At 41.3% G+C, this 25,642-nt stretch overlaps 2 protein-coding genes across 2 annotated transcripts; both read right to left on the bottom strand.

Annotated features, from left to right (window-relative positions):
* Positions 1-15,517: 15,517 nt before the first annotated feature.
* LOC136420809 (uncharacterized) lies at positions 15,518-21,681 on the bottom strand. Its single transcript, XM_066407917.1, has 4 exons — positions 21,555-21,681; positions 18,172-18,310; positions 16,972-17,079; positions 15,518-16,115 (listed from the first exon to the last, which is right to left on the bottom strand). Exons 2-4 carry the CDS (start codon positions 18,274-18,276, stop codon positions 15,975-15,977), a joined length of 354 nt encoding a protein of 117 aa, XP_066264014.1. The 5' UTR covers positions 18,277-18,310; positions 21,555-21,681; the 3' UTR covers positions 15,518-15,974.
* Positions 21,682-23,659: 1,978 nt separating this feature from the next.
* LOC136420811 (cystatin-A-like) lies at positions 23,660-25,308 on the bottom strand. The gene is made up of 3 exons (XM_066407918.1): positions 25,212-25,308; positions 24,913-25,020; positions 23,660-24,278 (listed from the first exon to the last, which is right to left on the bottom strand). The coding sequence occupies exons 1-3, from the start codon at positions 25,299-25,301 to the stop codon at positions 24,180-24,182; spliced, it is 297 nt and encodes a 98-aa protein (XP_066264015.1). The 5' UTR covers positions 25,302-25,308; the 3' UTR covers positions 23,660-24,179.
* Between the last annotated feature and the right edge of the window lie 334 nt (positions 25,309-25,642).

Below are 25,642 nucleotides of genomic sequence, written 5' to 3'. Positions count from 1 at the left end.
GAATCTGGCAAAGACGACATATTTGAGTAACACTTAGCTGTTTACTTTTTGGTTGTAAGCTAGTCTTTTTCCTCGCTCAGGGAAATATTTTCTCCGCCCAAATTTAATTAGTGGTTTTACTAATTTGACAGCGTAGTCTCTTCAGGCGTGGCGAACCCGGTTGGTTGTATTGTGGGGCGAGTTTGGCAGGTTTGTCCTTGGAAAATCAATTAGTGCTGGGAGCTAAAGAGCAACTTGTTAACTTCTGGGTGGTGGGTGGAATCGTTAAAATCTGCGGACACGTCGGGACGGGGTATTTGGGGAAATGGCCATTGCGGATACTGTAAATGCAGAAATGTTCGCGGTGGTTTTATGTTCGCGGTTTTTGCGGCGACGTTTCAACGCAACTTAAAACCACCGCGAATCCCATACTGTAGCAGTATGTGACTATAGCGCTGCCGCAAACTTAAGAACCACTGCAAACACTAGCTCCTTTTTCGTCCTATATTAGCGCGAAATAAAAACCACGCGAACTTAAATGCATTTACAGTATTTCGGTACAAAACAAAGCCTCTCATGTAAACCTTAAATCATTCATGAAAACCATAGTATAGAAATTGCGCTCATATAGAAGGACAATTGCTACGTTCAGAAAGACTTTGCATTTACCTTCATATCCGTACTTGATATGTTGATCTAGAAAAGCCTACTTGACTTTAAAATTACAAGAACACGACGACATCAGGTATACAATTCTCGCCATGTCTTTCAACAATTGAGATTTGTGAGGAGTCAGGTAGAATTATTGGATTATGTGTGACAACGTTCCTCCATAGCCACGCCTTAGTATAAAAGCCCATAGATACAATATTCGGTATGTTGCACTTTTCTTGCGCTGAATCAAAAGTTGAAACTTTAATCACATAACTACGTCTTCTTGGGTATCATATATCATTAGGTTTAAGGGATACAGAAGAGGAGTTATTCGTAATATACATGATACACGCACTGTGGCTATTTCCTCTTTGTTAGTCGCGGGTGGGGGGATCAAATAGAATCAAAAAGGGTTAGACTAACATGTTACATGTATGTTGCTTTTTTCATCTTTAGAGCTTGGATGATGGGGTACAATTTTGTCAACCAGTGTATTACAGTATCCCCCAATCAAAGAATGTGAAAAATGTAGAAAGATTTGTAATTCTATTTCATTTTTATTAATTTGGCCACTTTTTACGCATTGCTTACATGCTTTGTGACCAATTCTTTGATACGCTCCAGTTTTTTTATGTGTTTGGTCGGAAGGTTTAATTGAGTGTACAAGTAATTAGCACAGCCATTCACGGTGTGCTATGGGGATCACAAGGGTCGCAGGTGCTAAGGGGGGACGACTATTACCCACAACAACGCCGGGATCCCGACAGTCACCCGATGCCGCCAACCCACTTTGAGTTCGCCGCAACGAAACGGATCTACTCTCCAAGCAGAGGTTCGGCGCTGGCTGGTTTTTGACGTGTTTTAAGGCGTTTTTGTCGGGCTTTTTATTCTGTCCCTGGCGACAGAAAATAAAGAAAACGGGACAACATAGAAGGCCCAACAAAATCGACTATAAACATGCCAGAGCCCAATCTCTGCTTGGAGAGTAAACGTATCGTCCCTGTTGAAGTGACACCGGTGGGGGAAAAGCCGGGAGTATCCACAACACTCAACATTACCTCCTCAACAATGGGCCGCCAACAATGGACCAAATAAATACACAAATCAGCCAGAGGCCAACTCCTGCGCGACCTCGCGATTGTGTCGGCTCTACAGAGAACATTCCCGGCACAAATCTGAGGTGGCCCGCCTGCCACTCACAGCGGTGGGGTGTGCGCGTCTTGTCTCAGTGTCTTAAAGACGGTTGGGAGCGAAGCCAAGGATGTGGTTTGAAGAAGGCCAATGTCGAGGCGAACCAGCGTGTTAGGGTCACGCCACAAAACACTCACATGTGGAGATGGCGGGAACCTCCTTCATTTCAGAGCTTGATTCGCTGCCAACATACACGCTAGACGAGTCTAATATCATTCAGGCTATCTCTGAATCACCGCCAATGGTTATCCTATTATAGTATTTGCTGTCTGCATGTGTACTATTATATAGTGATCTTAGCATTAGTTCTTATAGAAATCCTCTAATATATAGAGATATGAAACTACGAAGAATAAGTTAAGCACCCTTGTGTTGAATACCTTAAGAGTTTTCCTTGCCAAAATCATCACGGACGGCTGAGTCAACCGCCTTAAGGGCTGCTTAAGAAGACACCACCTCTAGTGGACACTATCCTTCTCTTAAGTCGTGCCCAAACGCGAAATCATTTAAAAGACCGCGGCCAAAAGCATCAGGCGTTATTGAAACAGATGGCTCGAGGCTGCTATTTACTGAGAGAGGGGCTTAGTGTGGGGATAAGCTTCTCTCTGCTTTCTTTCGCAATTGCCCGGTACACGCTTTCCCAATATTTCATTTCAAACATATACAGATACATAAATCTATAGAGCTATCCAACAAGTACATAAAGATATCCAAAAGTACGTAAAGAGATACATGCATAAGGACAAGTGAGTGTGAAATAAGTGGTGCGCCGTCTGTGCCTCAATTCCAAAGGGAAGATATTGTAGCGCTTTAGGCTTGATTCAAAAACGGTCTCGGGAGCTTCTTTTTTCCATTGTGTATGTTCCTTTGTTTCTGATTAGTGAAGATGATTGCATTTACACCTTAAGACCCTGTTTTCATATGAATCCAGCCACACCTCTAACCAGATTATCTTAACCAATGAGCTCGTTATGTATCCCGACTGGTCAGACGATCGAGGGCTATGCCCACAGACTACCAAATAGCTCCCCTAGACAGGACAGTGTTTTAATTTCGAGACACGACGACGATTTAAGATTACACAAGGTCCTTTAAGGAAGTAGGGTCAATAAGGAGTCTCGCCGGCGTCTTGGTACTCAAGGAACACGGTGTTAAGTTGGTCCACATGGTAGAAGTATCGAGTGATCGCAAATTTACGCTCGAACATTAAGTTTATATGAGATAGGTGTACCGTGGGCTTTTTACACAGCGCTTTAGTATGTACGAGGTCGAGGGGGGTACGCTTTATAGCAAAGTCTCAAACGATATCTATTGTAGCAGTCAAAACAGTCTTCCAGATAAAGCTAGTATGTGATATAAAATATCAGGCAGGCTTTGTAATATTTTTACTGTAATCAACACAATTATGATTCGTAAAAGAAAAGTACCAACATGTTAAACGCTAAGTAGACTCACGACAGACAAAACAGTTCCTGTGAAAAGGTTAGGGAAAGACCCTTGGAGGTCTCGTAACGATAACAACAGACGGGCGGCGGAGCGTAGGAGTACGCCCACCGGGACCACTGGTACAAGCCACTTCACCTCGAGAGTAAGCCGTTTCCGTACACTATGGTTACATACAACCACCCTTCACATGTAACAGATATCCCCACTAAGGCTCGTATAATACCTCTTACAAAATGGCACTAACCGCGTTCTTGTAGCCGCTTAGAACATCCCCGCCCTCGGCCGCCTGGACGTAAGGAGGCAAAAGTAGTCCCAGAACGGCACCGAGAAAAAGGTAAAATCCCCTCGGTCTCATCTTGGTGTCCTTCCGCCGATCCTCACTCTGCCGGCCGCTCCTGACGAGCTGGTCCCATCTTCGTACATAACTCTTGTTCGGGCCAACGCGTCCGATTCGGGCTATGTCTGATTCAGGACCCCGGACGGACGACTGGCATTAGCATAGGGACGCGCTCAGGTGAAGCAAACCCCGGGGGAGTTGACTGGACTTGAATGCTACCATGTACTAAGGACGCCCCCTGTACGCCCGCCGGCCTGCGTACCAAATTGGAGAATACAGTAAATACGTCGAGCCCTGCTATTTGTCGAAGGTCTGGCAACCATACACAAAGGTTACCATCTCGCCTCTATAGTTCTGGGCTCATGTGATCGCAGGGTCCCATTCATTCGAGAGCGTCTCAACAAGAACCTACACTTAGACTGTATCCAATCGGGATTCTGAGTGAGGGGAGGCGGGATTGAGTGACAGGTCTGCAGACGATATTTTGTGCGCTGTCTCTCAGGGAAAATGAGCGCTCGCAGTCTGTGGACACTGTTTGGACAGAGATAGTTCGCAATCCCCCTCCCAGCCATGTAACGTTGCCACACTGTGGAAAATCCTACCACAGAATTCCACAAATACTTCGCCACCATGTCAAATATATTCCCGCGTGTCTCCTACCTGATGGGAAATGGGTAATATCCAAGCAGATGTTGGGGTTTCGGAATATCGTATTAAATGTTTTCTGACCGTTGAGATCGGTATTATGGTAATGCTATCAGAGAGGCCAGGCAGTCAGCAAATGCTACGACTAAATGCTCAACATCTGCTTGGAGATTAGGAAATGGGAAGACTTTTGGCGCATGGACTAACACTAACTGTAGACGTAGACGTTTCGATTTTGCCATAAAGTTACATGACTAGGAAGGTAATTTTATGACTACCCCGCTGGGACTAGGCCCCCAATTTGATTAACCGGTGCCAACTTGACGTGTATTCCTGCATTCTGTTCTTGGAAGGTATTGTTGCCATTGTTGTAAAAAGAAAAGTGAAACTAGAATTGCAACATTCTCGGGAAAATGCAGGATATTCCCCTCCCATTACCTACACCTCAAATATGACATCCTTAGCATTGACTGTAAGGGTATTATGAAGTTTCTGCATAGATTATGCAAACGAGGTCTGCATAAGCATAATTAATGGTCAGGTATGTCAGAGGGAACTCCTGCTCTGGGCACCAACACATGGGCATAAATTATGCAAACGAGGCCCTCATTAGCATAATTTATGGCCGGGTTTCCTGACCTTTCCTAATGGTACCTACATCTCAAATATGACATCCGTAGCTTTCACGGAAATGGAAATACAAGGTTATGTCTAAATTATGCAAGTGAGGTCCACATTAGCATAATTTATGGCCAGGTGTATTCACCTTTCTTAAAGGTACCTACATCTCAAAAATGACATCCATGGCATAAACGGAAAGGGATATGCATAAATTATGCAAATGAGGCCCTCATTACCATAATTTATGGGCATGTTTTCTGACCTTTCCTAATGGTACCTACATCTGAAATATGCCATCCGTAGCTTTCACGGAAAGGGAAGTACAAGTTTATGCCTAAATTATGCAAATGAGGCCCACATTAGCATAATTTATGGCCAGGTGTATTCACCTTTCCTAAAGGTACCTACAAATCAAATATGACATCCGTAGCTTTTACGGTAAGGAAAATTCAAGTTTATGCATAAATTATGCAAACAAGGTCCTCATTATCATAATTTATGGCCAGGTTTACTGACCTTTCCTAATCGTACCTACATCTCAGATATGACATCTGTAGCTTTTACGGTAAGGAAAATACAAGTTTATGCATTAATTGTGCAAATTAGGTCCTCATTAGCATAATTTATTGTCAGGTGTATTCACCTTTCCTATTGGTACCTACATCTCAAATATAACATCAGTACCATGTAACATAAGGTACATGTAACTTACTGTAATACCATTAGTAGACCTACCGCCGCACATCTACTTGGTTTTTGGCAGAAGAAGAAGAAGAAGAACAGGCAAGCAAAAACAGTATATCCCCCTTCCCACTGGAAGGGGAATATAATTACTGGGTATAGTTGGGACGATAGTGCTAGTATCCGTACATACCGAAGTTACCAAACGTAGTATCAGGAATTAGAACTGCTATGTCGTCTTTTAATTATATTCCTTGTGTCTGTATCTACAGAAAACGATTGGAATGGAGGTTCAGTGCAAAATAAGACCTAACCGTATCTGTCAAAGACAAAGTGGTCTTAATGACAATTGTATTCTTTTATCACACATGCCAATTCATTCCGACAACGCCGCTAAGAGCTCGGGACTTGAGGGGGTGTCCACTGTCTATGAATCTTGCTATGGGATGGTCATCTAGTATAGTATAGTACAGTGTCTATCCTACATATATATTTATAGCGGTATTGTCAATGGTATCGAAAATGTAATCGTCAACGGTATCATTGTTGTTGTGCTTGTATGTTTGTTTATTTGTTTGTTTCTTTGAAATGAATGCATGCGGTGATAGTGTTTCTTCTTTCTCTATAGCTCCTTTCACGAGGCTAAGCTCCTAGTATCTGACGGATATAAAAGATAGAATGAGCGAGAAGGAAGTGACGTGACATTAACGGTGATTAACCTTCTTGTTGCAACCTAACCCGATAACCAATATGAATTTGGTGCCAACTGGCTACCTTAGACTGAAGGCCGGTAAAGGAAAAGTCGATAGAACACTTGAGAGACGCTTAATAAACATAAATCAAGAGCAGATAATGAGATGATTGATCAGGCTTTTAAGGCTTTTAAGTCTTCTCCATTGGCATGTTTCTCTAAAGTGATCGATCAACTTCTATCGTAAATTAAAAGCTCCTGTCAATCGATTTTATTGATGTCCTTGTCTAGTAGCTCAACTGGTAGCAGACTCACAGTCACAGTTGAGCTCCTGGTTCCAATTAGTTGCTAGCTGGGAGACCCCGGTTCAATCCTTGGTCAGACTTGAGTCGGATGGGACTTCACCCGTTTTTCAGATGGGACGTAAAATGGGGGTCCCGTGTTCGAGGAGGTGCCTCGAGCACGTTAAAGGAGATTGAGGGCTAGCAACAACGTAATATATGATGCACAATTCTACTGAAACAGCAAAGAAAAATTGATGTCCTTTGTGCCACTAGTCACTACAAGGGTCTGAACGAACGAACAAACGTCAGTCGGCTTTGGAACTGACACTCGCTCAATATAAAACAATATCTCCATTTTTCATGGAGGTAATAACCTAGGTTTTTGGTAAATCTGAGGTAACTTCGTTAGACCACGGCTGACCACCTCAAATTCCATCCGACGTTTAGGCTAAAACCTGTCCTTTCCAATTCCCTCCCGTCTACGTGAACACAGCCGTACTGTCCGTGTCCAATGGATTCCCCGTGGAAATCGCGTTAGAGTGTGTTTTCATTTGGTTTCTCCCCGCGGTCCCCAGTTTATCTTCCAGTCCGTCAGGTTTATAGCCGACTCTGTCCGTCCTAAATTCAATACACCCCCGTAGTGTAGACTTGGGGACCATCCAGTAACACACACGAAAGGAGGAAAGTCTGTACACCGAAATTTCCGGGCTTTTCTTGTGCCTTTCTGTGCTACAATTTCATGCATGTTTCACGCATTCTAATTCATTGCGTCGCTCTTTTAGTTCCTTTCCGTTTTAATTTCACGCGCTGGCCGCCATTTTCTTTTCTAGCGCTTCGTTTAGACAATGGTAAAACTTACTCTATAGTCCGGTTTGCTATAAGAAGAATATATAATATACTAAATCTCCAAGCAGATGTTGGATGGAAGATAGTGAGGATTACTTACCGGTAGGATGTTCTGACAGAAAACATAACGATTTTCACCCCCAACATCTGCTTGGAGATTACAGAACTATATACTTAAGAACTAGACCTAATTTATAGAAAGGGTATTTCCTGTTTTTTTAACTATAGAACTAAACGTTCACCATTCTCAAACTTAAACTAGTGGGCCTACACAACTTATTCCTTACATCAAAGGCTAACTGCCACCTAAAAAACAAAACCATATAGCATTCCCAGGACAAAAAATACAAAAAAGCGGACGTTCTGCTGCAGTACCAAGGTCACACAGCGGGGGACCGACCTTGATTTCCTGGTCTCACAACACCTACCCTCATACCAAATATCATTACAATCCACCCAGAGGTTCTAAAGTTGTGCTGACCACAATTATCCGGAAATACAAACACAGCGTGACACAGACAGACAGACAGATACACACACACACACAGTCACCAAAAACAATACCTCCATTTTTCATGGAGGTAACTAGGACAATTCTTTACGTGCTGGTTTTCTGTGTGGGTCATCTTAGGTCAAGTACACTGCTTGGCCTTAAATGGTCGCCCAACCCTCGTCGCAATTTCTTCACACAGTGTGAATGTCCTATCCAATGTGTCTGCTAGCCCTCACAGCGGAGTTTATCTGATGTTTGGATATTGTTAGCCTGGAGACGCGGCCCCCTGTGGACACCGTTTCCTGTCAGTCGGGGAGCCTTACCAATGAAATCCTAACCTTGAAGTGACTGTAACGGGACTAGCACCTAGGGTAGTACTAGTGTATATAGCTCAGAAGTATATTTTTTAAATTTCCCGTTTTTATAGAGAATGGTAAAAGTTCTTAATGACTTCATGTATCAATATGTTTTGGTTTAATGTGTGTTGCCTCAGAAAACCTTTCTTTCAATATTTCTCGGTGGTGAAACGAAGAAACAACACAAAATCTTGGGCATTGACTTTGAGTTTGAAAGATTTGACCGTTCGATTTTTTTCTTCAATACTTCTGCGTGTTAATAATCATGGATATGTTTTATTACTATAAACAACTTAAATGTGCTTGTAACTGAATTCCCAATTAACAAAATCTTGTCGGCAACTAAGACTGAGATCAAAGTTGTTTCAATGTTTCAAGATTCTTCATAATGTATTTTTGCCTGCATTCGATTCTCGTCGCCATCATCATTGGCTGTGTAGACATAATTCCTACATTGTAGAGTTAATGTCAGTACAGTGCCCTGTCTACAATCTGTTCCACCTGACCTTTGAGGACAAAATCTTTTTCAGCCATGTTTTGGCTTCAACAAGCAACACTCAAGTGGAAACGGATGTTGTCCATTTCCCACACACCGGGGTAGCGGGTCTGGAATCTGCAATGGCATCAACGTGAACAAATTGCGGGCTAGTTTTACAGATGGTATCTGCTATCTTTATCTATACTGGTAACATGGGTAAGATACACTGGTAGAGAGTTTTGTAGGGAGGAGCGTGAAACACACAGAGGGTTGGATGAAAAGACTATTTGTACACTACCGAGTGTTTTACTCAACCAACGTTTCGGTGACCATCTGTCGCCTTCCTCAAGGCAATTCTGACTGGTTCACATTGCACTGCAGCTATAGGTGTCGCTGCTTATAGATGCTGTGCCCGGAAATCAAGTATTCTGCATATACACAGAAATAGATAAATGCGGTGTTTACACGGGGTTGTTGTCTTTTTATTTATTGACATATTACCAACCTGGTGAAACTATTCACGGACACTGAGGGTTGATTTTTATCTGTTATGTGGGTGATCTTCTGTCCTGTCTTCATGCAATAAACATTTTTTTCTGCTCTTTCCTGGTACTGGATGCATTTGCTTGGTTTTATTCGATGTTTGTGAAGACCATGTTATCCTTATGAGACCTTGAAAACACATCTGTAGGATTGTTGCTGTATATTCACGCGTTCTATCTGCATAGAATTACGTCGTAGAAACTGTGTGTATTTTCCATTCCTTGACGAAGATTAATATATGTATACCGTTCAGTAAAAAATGGGTAAGGTCCTTTTCCCATTGTTTGTTTGTATTGCATTCCTGTTATACCGCCCCATGGTTTGTACTGAGCAGAAAAAGCATATCCGGACAGATTTATTTGATCCACGCACACTGGGAAGGACCCCTTAACTCTTTTCAATAAGTGTGGAGGGTTGTTACGTGCTCGAGATGTGACTCTCCTCAAACACCCTGCCATTGCGCCACCGCGACACCACCGGGTTGAAATCATCACATGATATTATAATTTATATCTGCTACAGAACAACCACGTGTAGTTCACGTGAATTGTAAGACCCCCCCCCCCCTTTCTCAGCCGCCTCCATTCTTTTGATACTACAGACCAATGGTGGAACACGCGCTCTCAAGTGCCTTTCACCACCAACACGCTTTTTGTACAAGATGAAAAGAAACTTGCCGTTGGTTAGGGTTAAGTGTTGGTCTATAGCTGCTCTCAAGTTCCGCCTGAAACAAGACATGTACGACGTCTTCACGAACAAAGACGCACTTTGTTGGGGGGTTGTGTTTTAAAGAAAGGTGGCGTATTTACGTACGAACGTTTTGGCAATACGGCCACAGGGCGATAGCTGTCAGATGGGGTAAGCGATAGCCACTTAGTTTTGTTTATTGTTGGGGGGTTTAGAGCGCGATGGCTGGAGTTGTAGGTCAAATATTCGACCCACCTTTAGTAAGGGGTGTGTCTACCTACCACCGTGGGGTTAGGAGGGGGGCTGGTTCATCAGAGGGGATATCTTTGGACAGAAAACCGACGAAACAAGCTGATTTAAAGGAAAGAACTGATTGAACTATATGTCAAACAAGATCAAAGTTTTGCTTAGGTGATATCATATGTCCATTAGAATTTGAAAAGAAAAATAACACGCATTATGATAGCCCATTTCAATAGCTCTAGCTTCGACTTGAAAATAGAACAAGTTCTCTTAGAATCCTCTTAAAACTAGGTATAATGGATTTCCATAAACGTTATCTTATGAACATTTGGAGCTATCCACAATGATAAACTGTTATCTTTGCTGAAAAAAACGCATATTCCATGTATCAAATATTGCCCAATACCCGCGTAATTTAATTTCTTGTAGCTATTTTGTTGAACTGGAAAAAGATAGTGAGAAAGTTCTTCCGACCGTGACATTCCACGTGGCAATCAGCGGAAAATCTGTGGCATTAACCCCATTGGTTGGATTGACACGTCACGTGAAGTCTGAGAGCCTGTGGAGTGATGATTGACAGGTGCAACGCACGACCGCCGGGAGGTTTCAGACAGGTTTGTTTGCTGTCCGTCAGCGCCGATAATTTCACCTTCTCAGTGGTATTTCTAAGTATAGATGGAAGTGGGGGGAGGGGGACTTCTTTGCCGCAGGGGTGGGCTTATTTTCCGCACCAGAAACTGGTGTTGAGTGACTAAGAATAGTATTCAACAGACTCATCATAGTATAAGCAAAACCAATGATTCGAAGATATAGAGTGACGTATACAAACTCTTCTACATTTTTCTTTGTCCACTTTTTGTGAGCTTTATACTTGTGATGTAATTTGATGATACGTTTCTGTGCTATTAAGATTTTTTTTCCTACCGGGCAAAGCGAAAATTGCCGAATACTTTTTAGTCGTACATACTGACGGTTTTCGTCGACAATTGTCACATCATTTTACCCTTTTTCCCAATCATATATATTGACAACAAAAGGGTTTACAAGACTGGATCATATCATCAGGCGACGGTATTAAAGCTAGTATAAACACACACGAAGATGCATAGATGGAGTATTCCCTTGTTTTGAATTTCAAGGCATGTCTGTCAACACGACATGGAATGGAACCAACTTTATTATGGCAGGAATTTGGAGGCGTTTTCCCGCGAGAGGTTTGGAGGAGGTTAGTGAAGTAGGAAGGGGTCTCAAGGTTAATTGAGTACTTCTTTGGGATATTTTCTCCAGTTGTTCCTCCTTTTAAGAGATTTCTGTGAATGGCAGTAACTGTACTTGTTTTGGGAGGTCCATACTCAAGCACTTATATCCTCTGGCAAGTTTGGAATTACAACTTTTAGGAGTTAAAGTACAAGACAAAACACGTACAAATGTACAGCTTAAAAGCTGTCTGTGTAGGTTTCTACTATGTTTCCCACATTCCTAGTGTCTAAGTCTTTCTTCTCTTGTTAAAGACCTTTAATAAGAAGGTATAATCTCTAACTGTGTGTTCACTTTTGTACTATCAGGTGGCTCCAAATGCACAGGGAGGATCCTCGCACGTATACAAACACTCGCGAGAAAGTGCGAGAGTGTATTTTGTTCTTCATCGTTGCCGCTCCCTGTGGCCTTGTGCCGGTCTCTTCTCCCAAGTCCAAACCTCGTGTGTTTACACATCTCGCCCCAGGTTAATGATCCCACAATGACCTTGTTTACACCCACAACAGCTAAAAAGCCCCGACACGGAAGCCAAGAAACCCCTCCTTAACAGTGACAGGAGGATTTATAACGTACGGCGCAGGTGTGTGACACCTTGACTGTCACCTGAGACAAGGTGGCCGGTGAGTGCCGGGTGAGTGGTGCCCGCACGTGCAGTGTTCCCTAGTGCAGGTGCGGTCGAACCTTACAAGGAGAACCCTAGGCCACTCAAGTAGCATTTTCTAGTAAGAAAGCCCAAAGCTCTTAACACACAGCCCCGAGTCGACTCCAAAACTTGTGTACAAACCCGTTAGACTGAGGACGAAGCATGTCACTTTTTCGTTATCTAGTAGTGCCATGCGGCTTCTCTACGGCTTGCGTGTTTAGGTCAAGCTACTACTCTTCTCGATAAGTGTGTTGGGTTCTTTTACTTGCAGAGTTTTGGCGCTTGAGTCTTTTTGGCGCTTGCGCCTGAGCTGAAGCTCCCTCACACACGGGGCCGTCGGCTTTACCTCACCATCCGAAATGACGAATGCAATCCCTTACAACCTGTGAAAGCTGGGACCAACCCTAGGATCGAACCCCGGGCTACAGATCTACGGAACAATTTGATCCATATTGCCAAGCAGCGTTACCGCTTGCGCCACGGGGACATGCAGTGCAGGTGCACAGCGCTATGGTTATACCCGCTCTGCGTTCTCTGCAAATACAACTTTCTTAACCAAGGCAGGTGGATTTTCCCCATCAGTCTTCCGACTTTGACAGAACTGACTGTACAACAGGAAAGAGGACAGACCTCTCAGTGACGTTTTTTCAAGTGTGTGTACATACAACCGAACCCACCCGCACTGCATAACGACCTACCGGGCGCGCACGAAATCGTAAACGTTCGAAAACTCATGGGAACCTTTGCCATCTGAAAACCAGCCATCCAGAATCACACGTTAGACTATTTGGCTAGACCCTGTTAGGCGATGAAAACAGTGAAGTTGACGTGTCTCTTCAGTCTGGTTGCTTAAGCTTGGCTTTGGCGTTTTAGATTGGTCAAAATGTACTTTCCGTTTTACTTGATAGACCCAGATTGTATTGGAAAAGGTGGGATACGGGTTGAGTTTTGAAATTCAAGTTTTGACGTTCAAATATGTCGATACACAGAACATCACAAACATCTCGGTGCTCTACAGACTTGGGGAATATTCCTCGCGCCTATCACCTTTCTGAAGACATGTTGTCATTAGCATTAAGACGGCCGGCCGGCTCACTAGCTCCTTAATGAAGCAGAACATCACAGCTTTGAGCACGCGCACCTGCTGGGGGGACTTCCGGTGACCTTGGGCGTGACATGTCAAGGTCAGTTACTCGAAGAAACAGCCACATCCGGTTTTGATAAAGAGTCCACTTGATCTGATCTTGTCCATTTTCTTCATCACTTGATTTTGTAAAGACGATTACGTTTTATGGAAGCGTTTGCTCTGATTTTTGTAGAGGGCCTGGTAGAGGCTAAGAGGTATTGTTTTGCTTCGAATTAAGGTGGAAAATTTCTAATCTTTCAATTAACATTGTCCGTTATGACTATTGTAGATGCAGCTCCTTGACATGAAAGAAAGCAACACAAAACAGAATGTCCAAATTCAGTACTAGTATACTGCACGTTGTAAAGTAGCCGCTGGAGGCGCTGCTGTATTGTCCACGAAAATCAAATACATGTTCATGTTGGTCTCTTTCATTCAGCACCGTATCCACCAAAACAGCGCTTCTCTTTGAATTGAATACAGCTTAATTTTCGATGGTGCTAAATTGATCATCCTCAAACAAAACTACAGTAACTGTAACATGTTCATTCGGAACTCCAAGAACTGCTGAGAAAAACTGTCTGTTTCGCTCTATGCCGAACCTTCAGTACATGCACAGTCATAGTTTGGACCAAGTTTCACGATTTCTTTGGTAAAAATTACAGTAAAAAGGTTATTTTGAATGACAAAAAGGTTTTCATCCAACTCATACAGTGCATAAAACGCACAACGTGTTACAGAGACATGAGTCAGGTAAGGAAACTCGAAAGTTACCACATATGCACATGCACACGTACACAGCAACATTACAAATGGTGTACTTTGTAAATCAACCGCCGAGGGGCGCTTTTAGACCGTGTAAGCAACCTGTCGTTACTGCAGTTTACATCTCAACCGCTAGATGCCACTATGTTATGTGACCCTTGACCTGAAGACCTGCGAAACGTGGTTCAGGTTAGTTATAGTCGATTTATTCCTTTTTTAAAATGAAATTCTATGTGTTTTGACGTGAAAATTGGTATTGTGGGGCCAGCAGCTGGCGACAGGAACACAGCAACGCCGATTTTGATGTAGACGTCATCGAAGAGGTGATAGAATGGGGAGACGAGACGGACGGTGGTAAGTACGATTGGGGAGGGGGGCGGTAACAGAGTTGTTTACGCACCAAAAGTCTGGTTCATGATAAATATACATTTCAAATGGTGCTCGGAGAGGTCTGTAATCACCAGTAAGGAAGGCAAGAATGTGTCGTAAGTTTAAAGGAGTGTAAAAGTGCGTTTGGGGGGGTCTGGAACTGGTCAGAACTTGTGCAATTCCATACGAAATGCTGACCAGTTGTTGAGCGCTTATAATGTTTGAATACTGAACGAAGATCTTGAACTTGCACAGAATCAATAAAAGAAATGAAGCACTAGGAGAATTTAGTTCCTACTGGTAATAGTATGTCAGTTGGGCGTTGGCCTTAAACACAGGTGCGTGACACGACATGCTGAAAGGAGATGACCCCGATACACAAAGTCATCAAACAGGTTAAAAGTGACAAGGTAATTGAACTTAATGACAGCACCACCCATTCCCAGCCTTAACCAATGACATTAACAAGCCGATTATGTGTAATTATCTGTTCAATCAGACAATTGACCTACTAACCCTCCCCCAGGCTTGTACCTGTGGTAACTCCAGAAAACAAAGACCAGGTGTCATTGCTACATTCTTACTCCAGACGTATCTGTCCAGACGCTATAAACGTGATAGGAATTTGGTCAGATGGACAGAACAGCATTTTATTTAAGCTTCTGTTAATCTGAAGAAGAAATTTGTATTACGATCGCGGAACGAATTCATTCTTGCAATAGTCATGCATGCATGTGTCTGCTTTAGAGTACTACAACATCAAAACCATACAACTTACATTGAATGTTACCGCTCCTTAAAATATGTGACATGTGTTAACCCATGCATGTATGCACATCCAGGGCCTGAACAAAGGCCTGGTGTAGTTATGTTGTCCAGATATTTACATGTTATCTCATAATTTATCAGTCCAGTCTGATCATGAATCCCTTTTTGAAATCCATTTTTACCAACTTGAAGGTTTTACTGATTTTACATTGGATTGCATGCAGTTAGTGATACAGTGTCGAAACCTGTGTGTAACAAATGAAGTTTCCGATTATGTTTTTTAATGTCCTGTATTTTATGTTGAACAGTGGAATTATATAATTATATACTCATATGTAATTCAAGTATAAAAAATTCTCACACAGAAATATACATCAACACACATAGTTTCCCATATTTTCCCATTTTATTTCTTCAAAGATCTCACCAGTGACTAGGCAAAGTCAGGTTTAGGAAGTTTATAATTCGTCATGCATTAACTTACAAGTTTTGATATGATTTAGAGAAGACAGCTGATGGAATCTAAACACAGAATAGGCGACTGTTTACTAGAGTTTGCAATAACTCATGTTTGGATAATGCACTTTACCTGTAAAGTATGTATTTAGTTTGAAAGATAGTGAAAATTGCATATTTTGCTTACTAATAGTTCCTGCAGACAAAATGACTGAAAGCTAGCTGTTTTAGATCAAATTTAATCTGTTCCAGAACGTTCACAATTCACTGTGTTTAAGTCATGCTTCCTCTTAACTCATACAGATGAAATGTGCTTCCAAATGATGGTACATGATGGTCATTCAACTGTCAGTAGTAAACTCTGATTTAACACACTGTAATTATATAACGCACTGATGGTTGGGAGGCTGACTCCCTACTTCTCGGTCCGCTGAGTGAGCCCTTCCCCCAGCCACTCTGCGTTGAGCAGGCATGGCATGGCTGCTGGCTCCAGGCTGTAGCCTGCAGTCATCTCCACATAGGCTCCAATAGCAGGGCGTGCACCAACAACATAAACCTGAAATTGGAGAATATCATATGTACTGTAAATCCTGAAATTTGTTGTATTTTTTTTTTTTGGTTTTCTCGATGCCTGTCCACTCCAAATCATGACACCACAAATATGTCTTATTGATTCAACTGCAAAATTAGTGCAAACATAGAATAGAGTGAAAAACTCTTTTCACCCCTACCTTGAAAATAAATTCTCTCAAAAATAAATGAATTTACTGTATGTACAGTCAAACCTGGCCAGACAACCACCTACAATCACATGAAAACAGTCCTGTCCAATTTTACACTGTCCAAATTTAAGACCCCAGTGCTAACCAGCCGTCTTACTCAACCAGCAACCATTTTTTTTGCAGTACGTCCCAAGGTTGCTTTCATGAACCCAACTGTTATAACATTACTAAAACCAAAATTGATTGACAGCTGCAGCACCCAGTCATTTCAAATTGAGGATTTCTGCAACTTTTGGCACCGTCAGGCATTGATTTCATTTTAACATGAGGATCAGAAACAATTCTGATACACACTGATTTGCACAACAATAACGCCAATTGCATGGTGAAGAATAAGAACGTAGTTGAACAACAGCTAGAATTTGCAACCTAAAAAATCAAAACATGTTTGATTGTTAGACAAGCATGATTTGTTAAGTTAAAATTAAGAACATGGAGTTTATAAACTCGGTGTGCATCTCTTGTAAATTATAAAAGGTATATAAGTAAAGGTGTATATCGTGCAAATTAATGTAGTGTGGGTTTTTTTGCTAACCAACTGGATGCACAGTGGGCAAATAGGCAGAGGCACAATTACACATGTCATGTATGCAGAGACCAGAATGGTGGCAAAAACGGAAAACAATTTACCAGAGACTTATAGTTTATCCCGTTAACAACCTGTGACTGGTACGAGATGGGATGGTATATTTGAAAGGTTTTGCCGTCATAGATACGTTTCTCCACCTCCCCTTTGAGCTGCAGTCAGAATAGGAAGAAAACATTGACGTTAGGGGTTGGGGTTTTGTGCGCGTGAGAAATTTGCGCGTGAAAAATGTGCGCATGAAAAATTTGCGCGTGAAAAATTTGCGTGTGAAAAAGTTCAAGAAATGTGTCAGAAAATGTGCACTACAAAATTCTTAGTCAAAGAAATGTTACCCCATGATATGATTTTGCATCTGTTTGCTGAATTTTGGGTTTGAATTTTAGGTCCCTTGGGAATATCAAAACTGACTCCCAAGGGATTTAAAACTTTTTTGGAGGTTTTAAGCTTAAAACTTGAAATAAGATGACCCACAATGGAATTAGGTATCTTATTGTTGCATTCTACAGTTCAAAATGTTGTTCTTTCAATCTTCAAGTAATGATTAAGTGATTTTCAAATGTTAAGTTTTCACGCGCAAAAAAGTTCGAAATTTGCGCGTGAAAGAATCTTCTTGAGAAAAGATGAAATTAGCCTAATAGAATGGAGAAAAGCTTCAAATAGTTACATTTTACAGTACAGAACCTTATATAAATAAGTTTACTATGTATTTCTAAAAGATTTAAGTGATTTTCAGATGATTAAGTTTCAAGACCCCAAAAGTTTAACTATTCCCAAAAGACCTATTCCCAAGGGACTAAAAAATCAAAACTTTTCAAACCATAATTTCAGGTGTCAGATGAAAAATTGTATCATGGGATCACATTTTCCTGACTAAGAAAATCATACTGCACATTTTCTGACACATTTTAAAGAAATTTATTTTTTCACGCGCAAATTCTTCACGCGCAGAAAACCTGTTCCCGAAGTTAGACTAGAATCAATACCAAGTCACGGCTAGGGTTTCAGATAATTACCATCCCAAGAATAACAGGAAACAACGCGCCACGTGCCTGCGAAGCTGCGGTGTGTTACGCCGAATGGCAGTATTAACTTATACCGGCTATATAGATACAGATACAGAAACAGCATAAAACATAAAAATCACACCCGACATATTTACACAGATGTACATTTTTTTAATCATGAAAGTCAAACAAAGAGCTTTTTCTTTTAGTGATAATAAATTTGATAAGATGGTTACCAACCTTAACACAGGAAAATAAAGCCTCGACTTGACGAAAATCAGTAATGTGATAATTTGCTGGATCGGTAAAGCCTCCAGGTGGAGTAGGTCGTCCTGGCTCAGTCATCCTGTTGAACTTGGGCCGGGGTTTTGGATTTCACCTATGGAACATAGATTATCTGAAACTATCAAAGATTGATTTGGAATTCCCTACATACAGTTAATGAAACGTCAAGGGAGAAGGAGCAAAGAAAATGCATAAAAACGACCTGTCCATGGCCATGAGGATAAGAGTAGTAAAACTGCCAATCACACCCCCCATTACAACTACCCGAGCCTTTAACACATGTAGCTGTGCATTACAACTACCCGAGCCTTTAATACATGTAGCTGTGTATTACAACTACCTGAGGCGTTATCACATGTAGCTGTGCATTACAACTACCCGAGCCTTTAATACATGTAGCTGTGCATGACAACTACCCGAGCCTTTAACATATGTAGCTGTACATTACAACTACCCAAGCCTTTAATACATGTAGCTGTGCATTATAACTACCTGAGCCTTTAACACATGTAGCTGTGCATTACAACTACCCTTGCCTTTAACATATGTAGCTGTGCATTATAACTACCCGAGCCTTTAATATATGTAGCTGTGCATTACAACTACCCAAGCCTTTAATACAATCCTGTCATTTCTGAACCAAATGGACAAGTTTGTGCACCTGATAAGGAAAAATTAGGTGATTATGTATACCAACAGTCAGCTTTCAGGAAAATTCAAAGATCATGAAACTTTCTTTGCTATGAAGTCAAAATTTGATGCGTTCACCTCTGTGCCTCGCCCTCAAGTGCACAAATTGTCAGGTGGGATAGAGCCTTGTACGTAGGCAGCTCATAATTTATGCAAGGACCTTAAGGTGGAGGTTTTTAGGTGTGGCCAACCGATCTGCCATTTCCAGCCCTCAGAATTTCTGTTAAGGGACTGTACGATATTTACCGGGGAGGGAGGGCCGGTCGTCTGGGGGGAAGGCCTAGGAGAAAAATTTGATATCAATTTGTTACGAAAGTCGCTACAAAACTGCTTCAATCGTCACAAAATGTGATCTACATTGTATATTGACCAGATACTCTGAAACTTTGAAGGGGAATTCCCGCCACGTGAAATCTTGCAATCAACTTATCAAAGCATGGGTTATCTACAGTTAGTCAAACAGCGTTTAGAACAAGTGGTGAGCTCGCATATTAATGATCTAAAACATGGCGCCCGGTTGCGAGCGAGCGAGCGTCATGACTTTTGTGAAATTATAGCGAAAAATACGATTCATCTACGGTACATATATACATACGCAGAATGTTCATGGAAAAAAATTTAGAGGCATATATTTTGTGTCGAATACGGCCAGAAATGAAGGTGAATCGCGGCAAATCACAGCGTAGGGGCTGAAATGCGCGGGCAAAAATTTTCTTTTTTAACCGTTTTTCCTTGTTGTTTTTTTCAATGACTTTCTTCGATTGAGTCTTGAAAAACGTTTTTTTTAATGAGATCATCGTATGTCAAAGGCACCGATATCGATTCTTCGTGAGCATAACAATAGCAACAAACAAAAGAGTATGGATATGGAACAGCATACGGCTTTTCCATTTCTCGGCAAAAGTTTGCCAATTTTTTTTTAAAGAGGAGGGCCTCTGTCTGAGTTCAGGGCGCCGTTGATCGGCGCTGGACACCGAACTTTTGTAAGTTTCCCAAGGTAGGATTTTTCAAAACCTGCTAATCAAAATCTTTATATTGGGGAATATTAATTGACGTCCGTTCTGAGTCATCTGACAAATTTTAGTAGCAACAGATGACGAGCCTAGGACTCGATATTGTTAACATAATGTTAAAGTGTTGTCCTGACGGTTAGCATTCTTGATGATCATGATAGAATATTTATGAAGTTATGAACGTAAATTCAAGTGTGTAAGATATTTATCAAGTAAATAGTCTACGGCACGCTGCTCAGATCCCACAAGTTTGCAAGGGGGCGGCGCGCGCCGCTAGCGTGGCACAGATGACATATCGCCGGGTACAGTGCAAAAACTTTGGCAGTTTTATCTAAATACAGGTCATACCGTGGTATCATTTATGAACAAAGGGTGGATTAGCGTGATACCCATTGTAAAATACAACACGAAGGACACTTACAAAGTGATTTTCTTGCCGTCTTGAATAATTTTCAACAGTTGATAGGTGGGGGGAGGGCCTAGGACTAGGAGAATTTTTTTGGCTTAGGGGGAGGGCCTAGGAAAAAAATTTTGGCCCTAGAGGGAGGGCCGAGGAAAAAGATTTTAACCCGACCCTCTGACGACAGGCCCTTCCCCCCCGGTAAATATCGTACAGTCCTTTGGTTTCCTTCTAATGTTGCAATGACTTAAAACCGCCGTGACAGTAACTCAAAACGATTATCTGTGAAGCTTACATTTGTAGAACACAAAATAGAACCATACGGATTGATTTGTTCAAGTTCAAGTCAGAGGCTATACTGACCCCATTTTCTGGATAACATTTTGCTGGTTTTCGGCAATCAAAATAGTGTTGTGCCATGCAAATTATCGTGTCAAATTTTTGCCAATTTTTCCTTGTGGTTAAACTAATGTGTACGTGGCTCGAGGCAAAAATATGTCACCTCCACAGTCAAAATGGTCACGCCCGGAATGTCAGATTCTCAGCTTAATTTGGCTCCAAATCAGATACAATCTATTTCCGAAAATAATTTCATCAGGTTGGTAGAATATAGGATATAGGAGATTCTTTTTACACAACCAGGTAATCTCACCTGCTGACGTTTCGCTGTCTGTCAGACACCTGTGAGAAGCAGTACTCCAGTCAGAAGCTCTGAAGAAGGTGTCTGACAGACACCGAAACGTCAGCAGGTGAGATTACCTGGTTGTGTAAAAAGAATCTTCTATATCCTAGATACAATCTAACTTTATTGGAAAAGGCAGTGTTGCCGTTGACTTAGAAATAGCCAATGTACAATTATTGAAATTCGTCAATAAGAGATTTGCAGTTACATGCCGGCAGTTTTGCAGCATTTTCGCCCATTTGTGGCATTTTGCTAATCTCCAAGCAGGTCTACACCGGGCGCGAAAATCGTATATGCTAGCCAGAGAAGGTCCGGGCTGATTGGACCCTCTCTGGCTGACTGGACCTTCTCTGGCTAGCATATACGATTTTTGCGCCCGGTGTAGATCTGCTTGGATTTGCAAATCTTTAAAAATTTAGAAAAATTCATAATTTTGAGCACAAACTTCATGATCGGTAACCGAACAAAAAAAGCAACAGAAAGCACAAGAGAAAATTGTGTTACACAAATGAATAACTTGGATAAAGCTAAGAAGAAAACAATCTAAACTTACGAAATCAGTCGGCTTAGGCTCTTGTTCTCTTCTTCCAAACCTGGGCGGCGCTCTGCCCGTCACCGGCCGGGACAGTACATTTATAGCCGTTTGTATGCAAATTGTCTACCTGATTTGCCATTTAAGGAAAGCGATTCCTACCAAGCATTGTGTAAGGTGGGACCAGATTCCATATTTGGTTAAAATGACTGGTGGTGAAGAAGAACTTAGGGGAGGATCTATTTTGAAATGATCCAAACATCAACGGGGGTATGATATCGACGCATCTACCTGGTCAACGTGCATGTAGCTGATTGGTTAATGTGTTCTAAAAGTGACAAGGTCAATGACTTGGGGAGGAGCTTTATTTTGAAATGTTCAAACATTATCAGGTGTATGACATAGACACATCTACGTGGTAAATGTGCACAGTAAAAAGTATTTGAATGATATCAAAGTTTTCATTTGACTAATAGTAATCCTGTGCATAAAATGTACAGAGACACGAGTCCAAACAAATGCCAGACAGAGTCAGAAAAGTACAAATTATTTTAAAGCACACATCACTAAAGATGTAATTTGTAACCTGACCGCCAAGGGGCGCTTTTAGACCGTGTAAGCAACCTGTTGTTACTTGCACTTAAATGGCAACTTTACTGCTAGATGCCTGGTGACCTTTATTTGACTCTTGACCAGAAAACCTGTTCAACTTGATTTGTCAGTGGTTGTCCTCCCTTTTAGAAATGGAATTCTATGTGTTTTGATGTAAAAATGGGTATTGTTGAACTATCGGCTGGTGGCAGCAACACTGCAATTATGCCGGTTTTGATGAAGATATGATATGTATCTGTATCTTATCTGTATTTGTGTAGCCGGTATAACCGCCCTTCGGCGTAACTCACCAGCTGATTGCAGAGGTAATTGAAGTGGAAGGACGGGAGACAGACTGTGGTAAGTACGATTGGGGAGGGGGGCGGTAACAGTGTTGTTTACAAACTTTACACACGAGAAAATTGGTCCAGGGTAAAGACCCACTTCAAATAGTGCCTGGAGAGGTCTGTGATCAGTAGAGAAGAAGTCAAGAATGCGTTGCAGCTTTAAAGGACTGTAAAAGAGGTGCTATGTTTTGTCTGGAACTGGTCAGAACTTCAGCATATCCGCACAGAATGTTGACCAGTTGTTGAGCATTATGTCTGACTTCAGAGCAAAGTTAAATTGTATAGAATCAAAAACTCAAATGAAGCACTAGGAGAAATTAGTTCCTAATAGTATGTCAGTTGGGCGTTGGCCTTTGATAACACAGGTGCGTGACACGACATCCTGAAGGGAGATGACCCCTGCATACACGTGCACAAAGTCATCAAACAGGTTAAAAGTGACAAGATAATTCAACTTAATGACAGCACTGCCCATTCCCAGCCTTGTTCATAGCCAATTGACATTAACAAGCCAATTATGTGTAATTATCTGTTCAATCAGGCAAGTGACCTGTACTAACACTCCCCCAGGCTTGTACCTGTGGTAACTCCAGAAAACAAAGACCAGGTGTCATTGCTACATTCTTACTCCAGACGTATCTGTCCAGACGCTATAAACGTGATAGAGATTAGGTCAGATGGATAGAACAGCATTTTTTTTCCAGCTCTTCTCTTGTTAATCTGTAGCAGATTGCATTACGATCGCAAAACGTATTCATTCTTGCAATATGCATGTGTCTGCTTGAAAATACTACAACATCAAAATCATACGATAACTTACGTTGAATGTTAACGCTCCTTAAAATATGTGACATGTGTTAACCCACCCCACGGGCATGTATGCACATCCAGGGCCTGAACAAAGACCTGGTGTAGTTATGTTGTCTAGATATGTACATGTAATCTTATTTCATCAGTCCAGTCTGAATCCCTTTTTGAAATCCATTTTTACCAACTAAAGGGTTTTATACTGATTTTACATTGCCGATGATTGGATTGCATGCAGTTAGTGATACAATACAATGTCCAACCCTGTGTGTAACAAATGAAGTTTCCGCTTGTGTCCTGTATGTTATGTTGAACAGTGGTCTCTGTTATATATTCATGTATAAGAAATTCTCACACAGAAATATACATCAACACACATAGTTTCCCATATTTTCCCATTTTATTGAAGATCTCACCAGTGACTAGGCAAAGTCAGGTTTAGGAAGTTTATAATTCGTCATGCATTAACTTACAAGTTTTGATATGATTTAGAGAAAACAGCTGATTGAATCTAAACACAGAATAGGCGACTGTTGTTTACTCGAGTTTGCAATAACTCATGTTTGGATAATGCACTTTACCTTAAATTTAAAGTTTGCATTTAGTTTGAAAGATAGTGAAAATTGCATATTTTGCTAAGTATTTGCAGACAAAATTACTGAAAGCTGCTATAGATCAAATTTAAGCTGTTCAAGTGAGAACAATCCCGTTTAAGTCATGCTTCCCCTCAAGTCATAACTGATGAAATTCAAAACTGCGCTTTCAAATTCTGCCTTTACTAATACCGACGGTACATGATGTATATTTAACTGTAGGAAACTCTCACATCTGACTTATTAACAGTAATTGTGTAATGCACTGTTAGTCTGGTGGTTGGGAGGTCGACACCCGACTTCTTGGTCTATTTCTTGGTCACCCACACCGTGCCGGTCAGTTTAGGTGGGACCAGATCAAAGTCGCAGGACACTTCCACCTGCAGCGTGCCTCCACCCACATCAACCTGGAATTGGAGAATGTCATAATTATGACTACTAGTACAGTAAATCTAGAAATTTGTTGTATTTTCTTGATTTTCTCCATGTCTATCCACTGCCAACAAAATCATGACACCGCAAGTATTTCTTTTTGTGTTATTGGTTTGACTATAAAAATGAACCAGAGCGAAATTAAATTCTCCAAAAAGTAAATCATGAATTTACTGTTAGTATGACTTTGTACTGTCTCTGAAACCTGGTCAGGCAACCACCTCCAGTCATATTCATAAGTCACATTAAAACAGTCCCGTCCATTTTTACATATATATATAGTTAAGACCTTCTGCTAACCAACCGTCTTACTCAACCAGCAAACATTTTTTGCAGTCCCTTGAGTGATTGCCGAGGCCAGGTTTGACTTTGTTACTTTTTGTGTATCATTGTGAGCTTTACACTGTAGGTGAATTTGATAGATAACTGAAAAAAATATTGTATAATATTGAGAGAAAACTTCAGATATGGGAACAGTGAAATCCCTAATTGCACAAATATCTAAAATGTGGAGTGGCACAGTAAGCAAATACTAGTAGGGGAGGGGCACAACCATTTGAATTTTTGAAGAATGAGGCCAAAATGCTAGCAAACACGGAAAACAATTACCAGAATCTTGTAGTTATACCCGTTGACCAACTGGTACTGGTACGAGAAGGGTTTGTATGTTTGAAAGGATTTGCCGTCATTCATACGTTCCTCCACCTGGGGTTTGAGCTGCAGTTAGAGTAAGAAAAGAACATAGACAAAGTCATTTCCAAGTCACCTGTGAGGGTTTTAGCTAAATAATTTGCCAAGAATAACCAAAAACAGCATAAAACGTAAATATCACACCAGATATATATTATGCAGATTTGCATTTTTTCAGTTATGAAAATCGAAGAGCTGTAAACAAAATGGTTACTAACCAGAAAACAGGAAACTAAAGCCTGTGCTTCATTGTAGTCAGTGGTAATATTCTTTGGTTCGGTCCAGCCTCCAGTATTTGAGCCAGACATCTTGCTGAAGTTGGGGGGGGGGGATTTCTCCTATGGAACATATCGGAAACTATAGAAGATTGCTATGGAATTCCCTACAGACAGCATACAGTGTGAAACATCAAGGGAGAAGGAGCAAAGAAAAGGGACTCCCCCCCTCAGTACCATAAGTTTCTTTGGTTCTGGAAAAAATATGCACTTAAACCATATCTATATAATATAATATAATTTAGATAAATGATATTTTCGTATCTTTTTTTTTCTTTTTGACTTATGCAACTCGACAATTGTCGACTTGAGCCTTGTAGCTGTGTATGTTTACACCACTACCTCAGGACCTTGTAGCTGTGTGTTGCAACTAC

The sequence above is a fragment of the Branchiostoma lanceolatum genome, chromosome 15, assembly GCF_035083965.1.
Source record: "Branchiostoma lanceolatum isolate klBraLanc5 chromosome 15, klBraLanc5.hap2, whole genome shotgun sequence".
NCBI lineage: Eukaryota > Metazoa > Chordata > Leptocardii > Amphioxiformes > Branchiostomatidae > Branchiostoma > Branchiostoma lanceolatum.
The sequence above is the reverse complement of the archived record's forward strand: the minus strand, read 5'-3'. Positions and strand labels throughout refer to the sequence as shown.

Bases quoted from the DNA above. Each gene is read 5' to 3' on its own strand.
- LOC136420809 (XM_066407917.1), bottom strand. From the start codon at position 18,276: ATGACTGAGCCAGGACGACCTACTCCACCTGGAGGCTTTACCGATCCA. The intron at 17,080-18,171 runs GTTGGTAACCAT...TTCTGACTGCAG, and splicing joins CTTTATTTTCCTGTGTTAAG to CTCAAAGGGGAGGTGGAGAA. The intron at 16,116-16,971 runs GTAAATTGTTTT...CTCCAATTTCAG, and splicing joins GGATAAACTATAAGTCTCTG to GTTTATGTTGTTGGTGCACG.
- LOC136420811 (XM_066407918.1), bottom strand. From the start codon at position 25,301: ATGTCTGGCTCAAATACTGGAGGCTGGACCGAACCAAAGAATATTACC. The intron at 25,021-25,211 runs GTTAGTAACCAT...CTCTAACTGCAG, and splicing joins CTTTAGTTTCCTGTTTTCTG to CTCAAACCCCAGGTGGAGGA. The intron at 24,279-24,912 runs GTAATTGTTTTC...CTCCAATTCCAG, and splicing joins GGTATAACTACAAGATTCTG to GTTGATGTGGGTGGAGGCAC.